The sequence below is a fragment of the Etheostoma spectabile genome, chromosome 12, assembly GCF_008692095.1.
Source record: "Etheostoma spectabile isolate EspeVRDwgs_2016 chromosome 12, UIUC_Espe_1.0, whole genome shotgun sequence".
In the NCBI taxonomy this organism is placed as follows: domain Eukaryota; kingdom Metazoa; phylum Chordata; class Actinopteri; order Perciformes; family Percidae; genus Etheostoma; species Etheostoma spectabile.
Genome location: NC_045744.1, coordinates 17,955,170 through 17,966,619, shown reverse-complemented (window position 1 = coordinate 17,966,619; position 11,450 = coordinate 17,955,170). Strand labels below are relative to the sequence as shown.

At 39.6% G+C, this 11,450-nt stretch overlaps 1 protein-coding gene across 1 annotated transcript; it reads right to left on the bottom strand.

The window, feature by feature from the left end:
• Window positions 1–447: 447 nt before the first annotated feature.
• Window positions 448–5,543, bottom strand: si:rp71-1g18.1 (zinc finger protein 3). Its single transcript, XM_032532160.1, has 4 exons — window positions 5,127–5,543; window positions 4,681–4,808; window positions 3,987–4,062; window positions 448–2,454 (listed from the first exon to the last, which is right to left on the bottom strand). The coding sequence occupies exons 1-4, from the start codon at window positions 5,374–5,376 to the stop codon at window positions 1,496–1,498; spliced, it is 1,413 nt and encodes a 470-aa protein (XP_032388051.1). The 5' UTR covers window positions 5,377–5,543; the 3' UTR covers window positions 448–1,495.
• Window positions 5,544–11,450: the final 5,907 nt, after the last annotated feature.

Here is an 11,450-nt window from a genome sequence, read left to right as displayed (position 1 = left end):
GCTATACGCAATATGGGCCATTCAACAAAATTAGTATTTTTCTTTTTTGTACATTTTGATGCCAATACTTTGGTACTTTAACCTAAGAAAGATTTTAAATCAGGGCTGTGGAATTCCTACTTTTACTTTACAGATATGAATACTTATTCTGAAAATAAAGTAACCTTAAGTACATGTAGTGGCTATACCATTAATTTAAAAGTGCTCATTAGTGACAAAGTATAAACCTCTTCTTATAACGGTGCTTTATTTAAAAGTCCTTCCTCCAGACTGAATGTAGTGTGTGAAGTGTTGGATTTACACAACAATATAACTCCATCATCTGCCACAAAACGTCTTTTTTATTAATACACAAGAAAATGTTATAAAGCATCAGAAGTATAAAAAAAAAAAAAAAAATGAACACAGAAATGTATTGGTTACTATAAAAAAACTTTTCTTTTTTTTAAACGGTTAAAAAATAGAGAACATCCAATGACATTTGTTTGGCCATATGTACACGTTAACATAACATTAATACAGAATGTCTTATAAAGTCAGCAAGGAAAGAAGTCTAAATACATTTAGTTATAACATGAATACAAAAACACTTTTTCATAAGATACATAGTGTAAAGTAAAAAAGCCGTAACATAAAGAGTATAAACATCCAAAAGAAACATCCGTGAAAGGCTGGAAGGTGAGGATCTGTATTTTGCCCATCCAAACAACCAGATATCTGGGTCCACAAAGGCAAACAATTCAACTGATATATTCCAACCAAGCCCCCAGGAACTACGCTCAGCCCTGCAGCCGATTTTGTCCAGTGGAATAGCAATGAGAAATCCCACTGCAACCCAAAAAAGATTTTCCCACTAGGCCTAAAAGAGACGCCTGTAAAACTGTTGACAGAACACAACAAACTGCTGGTTGATTATGACTATTTATATTCTAAATTTTTAGTCCTTGGACTTTTTATATCTGAAATCACTTCCCTCCAGCCGAGGAAAGTGATTTAAAAGTCTATGGGCTGAGTGGGCGGGCCAGCGGTCAAAACACTACTGCACACGTCCAGTGGTTTGCATATCTCTTAAGTCAATCCGGAAGCTTAGAAACGTTTTCAACGTATAAGCCAGGGAAGCGACTTGAATGAACTGAACAGGCGCCATTTTTTAGCTCTGGTATCCAGTTTTTATACATGCATGTTTCCAACCCTTTTACAAGACAACAATCTCCAAGGAGCAGTGAAGTTCTTCAGCATATATACGGTATGTAGTATACTTGGTTAACTGTGCGATGTGGAGGGGACCCTTGTGCAGACTGATCCCGTTTCTTAAAAGGTATTATGCAAAAAAAAGTGTCAAGTAGTTGTACAACTCTTATAAACTCTCATAGCCTTTTAACCTTCTTATCTGAACGTTACATGACAGTCTTCTACAAAAGCGATACAGTGTTTTCAGTCTGAGGTAGAACGTTTTGAAACCCCCACAACCAGCCACTGACAGCAGTTTACACTGCTACAAGCCAGCAATTGTCCTGAACGAAGGAACGAAGAATCCACACTGGCTCATTTTGTGTTTCTCCAGATTCTTTAGGATCCTGAACATCTTGCCACAAGTGGCACAGTTGTAAGGCTTCTCCCCAGAGTGAAACCTCAGGTGTGCTTTCAGATTGTCTCGCAGACGGAAGCTTTTGCCACACTGCGTGCAGGTGTGCGGCCTCTGCCCCGTGTGAAACCTCAAGTGGCGTCGGAGGCTCTTCCTCAGTGCAAATGACTTAGAGCACATAGTGCACGGGTATGGTTTTTCTCCAGTGTGAAAACGCTCGTGCCGCCGGAGAATCTTCCTCCGCTTGAACGTCTTCCCACAGATGCTGCAAGGGTATCCATCACGGGAGTGGGTGACCACCTTCTGAAGCCGCCAAATGCCGTTTTCACAAGGGGTGAAGCAGCAGAGGCGGTGGCCAGTGTGAAGACCTTGGTGGCGGCGGAGGTCTTTGGGCAGAGGCCAACCACTTTTGCAGTTAGCATCATGACTTTTGACAACAGATTCCTGAAGCTTCATTGCTGACTCAGGCACCGTGAGCACATCCACCAGTTGTACCACACAAGGACTCATCAGCTTTTGCTCTGGAGAAGTCAGTTTCAGTTTCATGTGGAGGTTATTTGTCGTCTCCTTTGGCGTGCGGATCCGTTCCCAAACTCCAACCTGAGCAGGAGTCACAGCTCCATCCGACGGGGACGGGCTGTAGGCAGTGCCCTTAGCGGTGCTGACACAGACCTGCTGAGGCTCGGTTTGAACAGGCTTCTCTGAGTTGTCAGTTTTGGGAGCTGGAGACTCTGGCTTGAGGATCAACGGGCAGACAAACTTAACCTTCTCTCCACAAACGATATCACACGTATCAGGTTGGATCACGACAAACTTCTGTTTAACTGGTGAGCTTTGCTTAGGTCCATGTCTTAATGTCTTTGCGGAGACTGAAAAAGATTAAGATGCAGTATTAGTTATATTGAACATTCCCACCATCCCTCTCTCATTCAGCTTCAACATTCCTCTACTATTTTTCACTATATCATTCTTTTATGATATGCAGCCTCTACGGTATCACTTAAGTGCCACATTTGATATTAAAGAAAAAAAGAAGTTTGTCCATGTTGTAGTTTCCCAGATCTACCACTTGGTGTCAGTAAGCCTTTAAGTGGGACAATTTGTGACACTTGTGCGATGACTAGAATCCCGGGTATTTGTTTGAATGCTTCTCTATGTGTAATCTAATGTTAATCCATCCATTTTTCTAAAGTGCTTATCCCGTTTACACACAGGAGAAGTTAGCTGTTATAACCCAAACCACTATATTCTCCTTAACTTATTTAAGTAGTTTTCTGGCCAAAACCTAAGAAGCATTAAGGCAGAAAATGCTTTTGGTCTAAAGGCTGTAACACCAACCCGATAATCGGCAGTCAGACAGTCTGGCGAGGTCAGTGACTCGAGTCGGTTCCGTGCCGTTGGCCATCATTTTGACCGACCTGACATGCTTGGTCGGAAGGCGGGCACTGACGGATTCAAATGACCAATCTGATTGGTGCTAACCCGCAAAAGAGGAACGGGATAAGCGTGACTAAAGTCTCTCGACTGACCTTTGTTGATCTGAAATGAAGACAGACTCAGCAACAGCATGGCCTATTTCAAGCTTAAAATGTTTTCAGAAACATGTTTTGGTGAATAAAATATAGTAAAAACAGTTATAGTTGTTGTATTCTGAACAAGCCGCCATGACAGTCTGGCAATCAGCTTCGGGTTTTCATTTTTGGGCGAAAATACAGATTAGCGCTGCCTGCTGTTATGGAGACGTATTACGTCTCGTTGCCTTGGTGCGTTCCGAGGCACTTTTTTTGACCAAGACTGATCAGTCCAACTGCCCTTTCTGCCGAGGGCCGGCTGTCAGGGGCTTAAGAGCCCTGAAGACCAACTTCTCCCATGTGCTTCAGGTTCACCGTGGAGTGGAGCCTTACCCAGCATGCATTACAACACTTGCCAGTTTATGACAGGGATAGGTCACGTTTATGTGTGTCTGTTTTTCTTTAACAGCACCATGCAGGAGGAAAAAGCTTAACCAAAGACAGATGACTTGTGTCAATCAACAACATATAAATATTGGACACACCATTTTTTTTATCTCTCCAACGTTGCTTCTTTTAAAAAAGTATTTTATATAGCAACACATTTCCAGGATTTGATCCATGGGTTATGGGCCGAAAACCTCCAACTTCTAGAAGTTAATGAAATGGCCTAACAAACACTGGTCCTGTTAATATCTTGGACCCCTTTTATATTTGACACTCCCACTTGTAAATTGTATGTCATCTAAACTAAAAGGCCTACAGTTGCAGTCCCATGTACACAATAATTCAAATCATCCATGGATTAAAAACATTTGAATAATTTGTCTTGGTTTATCAGTGTTTCTTAGCCTTGGATTTCAACTCGCTGTCACGGTGCTTTTCCTTACCGTGCAAAACAACTTTTGTTGCAGATTCTGCTTCAGTCCCGCTCAACTCCACCATATCGACAGTCTTTGCCACAACCTGTTTAAAGAAAGAACATACCACATTTGCATGCTGCACTGTGTGTTATGAGAACAACTACTAAGGGTATGAAAGCCCATAGGGGACTTTATTAAAATTACAATGTAAACTTGATAATATAATTCCACAATAACATGATCATTTTCCACATATGTATGCATTATTTGAGCATAAATGAAAATGCAATAAGCAAATTTGAATTTTTACATACTTGTATGGCCGTTCTATGACCATTTGTGCAAGCATTATTTGAGTCACAATTAAAATGCAATTTTCTAACTATCTGAAAGATGAATACAACATTTGACATTTTATTTTTAAAGACAACCTAACCAACTTTTAAATGCATTAAGCAATGCAGTATGTGGAAATGAAAATGCAAAATGGCATTTTACTAAACTGTAATACTATTGAAGAGTTATATTTTCAAGTTTACATATAATTTTAATAAAGTCCCCTATGGGCTTCCATACTGGGACAACACATCCTATTAAAAGGTACTCGATAAAAACAGGCCATGATGTGATGACGCGCTAACGTACAAGTCCCAAAGCTGCGGAGACTACAACGCTGCTCACAGTTTCATTCAGCCTGTCACTCCCCCATGATCTCACTAACCGGTTCCTTCAGAGGAGACCACTCCGGGTCAAGTTGGCCATTAGGTTCAGACAGGGGTGTTTCTGATGGCATGGGACACCCCTTCACCTCCTCCCTGCACTCCCTCAAACAATCACCATCTGAGACTCCTGTGGAGAAAGGGGGGGGGGGAGGGGAGGGGTTAAGACAGAGGCACACATACATTCCTTTACACTAAGGTTTGCAATGGGAAACACCGTGCACGAGCTCAATACAAACTCAAATGAACAAAGTGTGTGTGCAAGAACGAAATGTACATAAGCCTCAAGCTAAATGTGTGCTACGTGCATACACGAAGATTATCTTTCTGAATTTGCCATTCCGTTAAAAGCAAATAGTGTGCACTCTACTCATGTATCTATCCCAGCATCCTTGTGTCGTGGACTTAAACAGGAAGTCATTCCATTTAAAGCTCAAAAGACACGCACCAGTTCGCTCAAACGGCAGACAAATGTCCTCGTCCACTTGCACTCCAATGCTACGTGTGGTGTCCTCAGTCGTTAAACTATCCAGTGTCTTATTTTGCTTTTTGTCTTCAGTGCGGCCCACATCCACATCCAGCGCCGAGGCTCGGTATCTGCTCTCGAACAGCTTGGTTAACTCCACCGTGGCAGCTTTGACCAGCGCTCCGAGCACCGACTCCACCTGCGCCTCGAGGTTCACGAAGCCCGCAGACATTTTGGCTGCTGCGACAGTGCAAAAGTCAGCGTTTGTATTCAAAGTTCAGTGTAAAGTAGACGTTAAAAATTAGCAGAGGTCTTTATTTACCAACGACAACCACATGGCTTGCAGAAAGAAGAGGCGTGTCTCTTCCCGGCGCATGCGCACCAAACACTGAGGGGGAGGGGGGCGGCCTTTCTTTAACTGTCTCTGGGGGCGGCCAGTAACATCCATGGTTACATCTACATCACGAACGAGATGAGTGTAAAAAAAAAGCTATGCAATGGCGGAGCAAGAAGACAACGTTCCCTTAAGTTTATACAGCCATGGCCGAAACAGATCAGAGTGATTTTATGTTTTTAACAACATTTTTGTATTTTTCATGGTTTTCCATGTAATTTTCCAGTCTCCATTATCTGTGTATTTTGTCTTGGATATTGTATAAAATATGGCACATCAATAATTTGTTTTCCCATTTTTGGAGGTGATTTAAGTTTAAGTAGCAAAACAGTAAGTGAGCATACAATGTGTATAAAAATATACAATATAGTCTAAGCCACAGTGGACCATTAACATGGTTTTCTGTTGCAGTGTGGACGTAGATAGATGGACGGTCATACCCTATGGTCATGAGAGTTGAGTCAGACCGGCTCGGGTCGAGTGCAGATGTGAGTTGCGCATGCTCAGATTTAAACAGTTTACAGCATAATGTGTCAAACTGATATTTGTGAAATCTATGAAATAATTAACGTTTCTAATTACAATCAATGACAGAAGATGGAAATCATTTCAAAAACTTTTTAGCTAGCTATCTATAATTGTTTGATTGCTCAAAATGCCATTCAACTGACAGCCTTTGTTATGTTTGACTGCTAACTTGTAGCCAGCAGTAAACGAACTTTGTTAAGTTGGTCCATTTTTACCAAGGGGGTAAGCCTCTCTTCTCTAAGCATTGCTCCCATGGCGCCATTTTAATGCTACGAAGCCATCACCTGCAGATTCCGTTAACATCCCATTGACTGCTATTCATTTTGGCGCCACTTTGACAGTGAATAACTTTACATCTGAAACGTTTCAAGACTCTGTTTGTCCGTTGTTAATTTCTAAAGAAACACGACAATGTATAAAAGGCTCCATTACCTCGTAGGCCTACCTCACGTTATGGCGTCATAGCAGACGTCTTACCGTCATAGCTAAAAAATCACCGTATTGCCAGGAGAAGCACGCAGACAGTTTGGACTTCCGTCAGCTGTTTAGGTTTAATTACTAATGTTAACTAGCATGTTAGTTAGCATTAATTAGCCTGTGCCTATGCCATCTCCTTACATATACCTACGCTCTCCGTCTCTGCTGATTGGGAATGATTGAGATTTCTCTTGGCACAGCTACCAGAAGACTTACAACTTTCAGACAGGTTGCCCACGCCACAACTACGTCATCAAACTCAGTTGGAGGCGGCACAGTAACGCCTAGCCATCACCGGAGAAGCTCTTCTATTTTCCTTCACTGGTCTCCGTCCAGAACAACGGGATCTGTTGGTCCATTTATTTAACTGTCAAGGATTTTTTACTGTATTGACATTACAGAACTCTCTTGTTAGCATCTTGTATGCTACTTGTCGCAAAGTGACATTTGCGCAACTCAAATCTGCACTCGACTCACATCAGGCAGTACAAGATTAGTAATGTCCCAATCAAATTGTCTAACTTTCACAAGCAAATTATTTTGCTGTTGTCTCGCATTTTTAACTTTTCACTTCACAAATGCTACATTTGGAATAACAAGAACATTCTCTACAAAAACTAATCTTTATTTTTGAAAACTGGTTTAACAATAACACTCCAAGTGTAATGTCTTTATTCCAGACTGACATTGTTACTATTCCATATGTGTTATTCCATACTGGACTGGTATTGTAGAGAATATTCCCTGTGAAAAAAGTATGGTCCTTACCTTTATAAATACCTTGTTACCAATTAAGTGAGAGAAGTTTAAAACACAGGTTTTACCCAGCAAAATCCTTCCTTAAAAGATACAAATAGGTTATTGAGTCTAACTGCTTGTTGAAAATTGATGAAAACGTGTCACATCTTTTTCTGGAATTGTCCCCGTCCAGTAAAATTCTGGTAAGTGTTTCTAAAATTCATTCGTAAAGTATTAATCCCAGATTTTTCAAGATGTTTAAGGTTGTTTTCTTTGGTATGTTTGACTTTGAAGCTTTATTGTAAATCTTTTAATTTTATATGCTAAATACCACATCACACCACTCTGACTGTACCCCTGTATGATTTAATGTAATGAATGTCCATTGTTAACAATGTATGTTGTATTGTACTTGACTGAATGATCAGTTTAAATAAAAAAAATAATAAACTCACATCGGGCAGTGACCTATCTGCACAGCGCACGCTGAGAAATAAGCATGGACAGTGAAAGAAATTGACACGGCAACGCCATACTTCGATGGAGACCTGTGAAGCCACTTCTCCAGTGATGGCTGAGGGTACTGCTCAGCCTCAAACTGAGCTTGATGACGTAGTTGTGATGTGAGCAACCTGTCTGAAAGTTTAAGTCGTCTGGTAGCTCTGTCAACAGAAATCTCAATCATTGCCAATCTTGAAGAGACGGAGAGAGTAGGTATATGTATGGAGATAACATAGGCACTGGCTAATTATTGCTAACTAACATGCTAGTTAACATTAGTAATTCAACTTAAACAGCTGATGTAAGTCAAAACTGCCTGCGAGCTTCTCCTGACTGTACGATAATTCATCTACTGTGCAACAGAAAGTCGTGTGGTTACAACTGTTAGCCTATTTTTACAAAAACGGCTGCTACAGGGCCACAACGTAAGACATTTTATACATTGTTGTGTTTCTTTAGAAATAAACAATGGACAAATAGTCTTTAAACGCCTCAGATGTAAAGTTATTCGCTGTCAAAGTGGAGCCTAAATGAATGGGAGTCAATGGAATGTTAACGGAAGGTGATGGCTTGTTAGCCTCAGAATCTCCCCATAGGAGTATGGGGCGCCGTTTGTAAAGCGGCTCGTGCTGAAAATAACAGCAACATTTTGTCACATTTAGCTTTAAATACATGTTTAAATAACTGGTATGAAATTTTGAGGGTCACTTTCTTGCACATTTACAACAATATTTGTCAACTTGGAAATTTTAAATAGTTAAATCCAAATATTAAATGTTACACCTAAATGTTAATGTTAAATCTATATGCTAATCTAAATCTAAATGTTAAATCTAATCTAAATGTAATCTAAATCTAAATGTTAAATCTAAATCTAAATGTTAAATCTAAATATTAAATCAAATCTAAATGTTAAATCTAAATCTAAATCTAAATGTTAAATCTAAATATTAAATCTAAATCTAAATGTTAAATCTAAATCTAAATCTAAATGTTAAATCTAAATATTAAATCTAAATCTAAAGTTAAATCTAAATCTAAATGTTAAATCTAATCTAAATGTTAAATCTAAATATTAAATCTAAATCTAAATGTTAATCTAAATCTAAATCTAATGTTAATCTAAATGTTTCGGGTGAAACTAAATATTTAGCTAATATGCAAATTATGTCGGTAACCGGAATACCAAAATAAAGCTCGAGGAGGTCAGTGTATGTTATAGTGTTAAATAACGAATATAAATCCTCTCATCGGGAGATATGGACTCTTGAACTTGGATAACCGTGAAAATAACTACCTAAAATAATAAACACAGTTGGGAAAACTGTATTGAAGAGTACTTTGAGTTTTAGTGTCACTTTTATGAATGGTGTGGGAATTATAGCCACTATAGCCAGCCACGGGGGGGGGGGGCTCACTTTGACTGGTCTGTCACGTTCGCTTGCATTAACGTCAGCAAGAGCCTATCCCCGCCCGCCCCCCGACAAGGCACGGTACTGTTGGCCATGGTCACTCTGCGTAATGTCTAACGAATCAGCGTTAGCCGAGAACATCGGCAGAGCCGTCCTGGTGGCTGAACAAACTTATTCAACAGCGACAGCGACAGCCTCAGGGCCACCGCAGGCCACCTCGGTAAGCATGTTTTCCAAATCACGGAGCTAGCAACCCTGTTGTCAAGGCTAACTTAACTAAACTAGCTAACGGTAGCTAGCCAGTAGAGATTGCTACTACCTTGACAACAAGACAATGCTAGCTCCGTGATTTGGAAAACATGCTTACCGAGGTGGCCTGCGGTGGCCCTGAGGCTGTCGCTGTTGCTGTTTAATAAGTTTGTACAGCCACCAGGACGCCTCTGCCGATGTTCTCGGCTAACGCTGATTCGTTGGACATTTCGCAGTGTCTTGTCAGTGCCTTGTCGGGGACGGGCGGGGGATAGGCTCTTGCTGACGTTAATGCAAGCGAACGTGACAGACCAGTCAAAGTGAGCCCCCCGTGGCTGGCTATAGTGGCTATAATTCCCACACCATTCATAAAAGTGACACTAAAAACTCAAAAGTACTCTTCAAATACAGTTTTCCCAACTGTGTTTATTATTTTAGGTAGTTATTTTCACGGTTATCCAAGTTCAAGAGTCCATATCTCCCGATGAGAGGATTTTTATTCGTTATTTGACACTATAAACATACACTGACCTCCTCGAGCTTTTATTTTGGTACTTCCGGTTACCGACATTAATTTGCATATTAGCTAAATATTTAGTTTCACCCGAAACATTTAGATTTAACATTTAGATTTAGATTTAACATTTAGATTTAGATTTAACTTTTAGATTTAGATTTAATATTTAGATTTAACATTTAGATTTAGATTTAGATTTAACATTTAGATTTAGATTTAACATTTAGATTTAGATTTAATATTTAGATTTAACATTTAGATTTAGATTTAGATTTAACATTTAGATTTAGTTTTAATATTTAGATTTAACATTTAGATTTAGATTTAGATTTAACATTTAGATTTAGATTTAATATTTAGATTTAACATTTAGATTTAGATTTAGATTTAACATTTAGATTTAGATTTAACATTTAGATTTTAGATTTAACATTTAGATTTAGATTTAGATATAGATTTAACATTTAACATTTAGGTGTAACATTTATATTTGGATTTAACTATTAAAATATTTCCAAGTTGACAAATATTGTTGTAAATGTGCAAGAAAGTGACCTCAAAATTTCATATCAGTTATTTAAACATTATTTAAAGCTAAATGTGACAAAATGTTGCTGTTATTTTCAGCACGAGCTGCTTTACAAACGGCGCCCCATATAGGAGGTGTCACTCCCCAATATAAGTCGAACAATAGAAACAATAGAAATCAATCAATCATAGATAGCTAAAACTTTTTTGAAATGATTTTCATCTTCTGTTATTGTTTGTTATGAGAAAAGTTTATTATTTCATGGATTTTACAAATTTCAGTATAACACGTTTCCAACCGTTTAAATTTGAGCATGCGCAACTCACATCTGCACTCGACCAGAGCCGGTCTGACTCGACTCTGATCGGGATGACACGTTAGGCCGTAAACCGTTTTAATCTGAGCATGCACCACTCAAATCTGCACTTGATTTACATCTGGGAGTGACAGGAGGTACGCTTTCCGGACGCTCGCTCATCCCCTTAAAATACATTCTGGCTCACACACTGTATATCAATGGACAAAGCGTCTGGTTTGGCGAAGTGCTGCAAATGCGGAAGTGCATTATATCTCAATTATCTCAATCACTAGTTTTAAGTCTTGTGCAACAAAGAATGATGTTCATTTTTGGAATTATGGTCCCGTTGATTTAAAAAGGGGGGTGTTTTAGGGCGTGGCTATGTATGTGATTGCCAGTGAAAGTGTGTAACGTGACATAGAGTGTAAGGGCTCCTCCTTCACTCCTCCCTCTCGTACAAATTGTCCCATCCGCAACCAGGATGGCTGCGCCAGTAACGGCAAACTCGACCACTCATAGCAGATCTCCACAAACCAATGGGTGACGTCACACATGCTCTGCCCACTAATTTTACAGTCAATAGTCTGGCTACACCGCAGATGCACGCCTGGTTAGGAGAGAAAAAACGCTCTGGGTTGTTTGCATTTCTTCAAACCAATCACA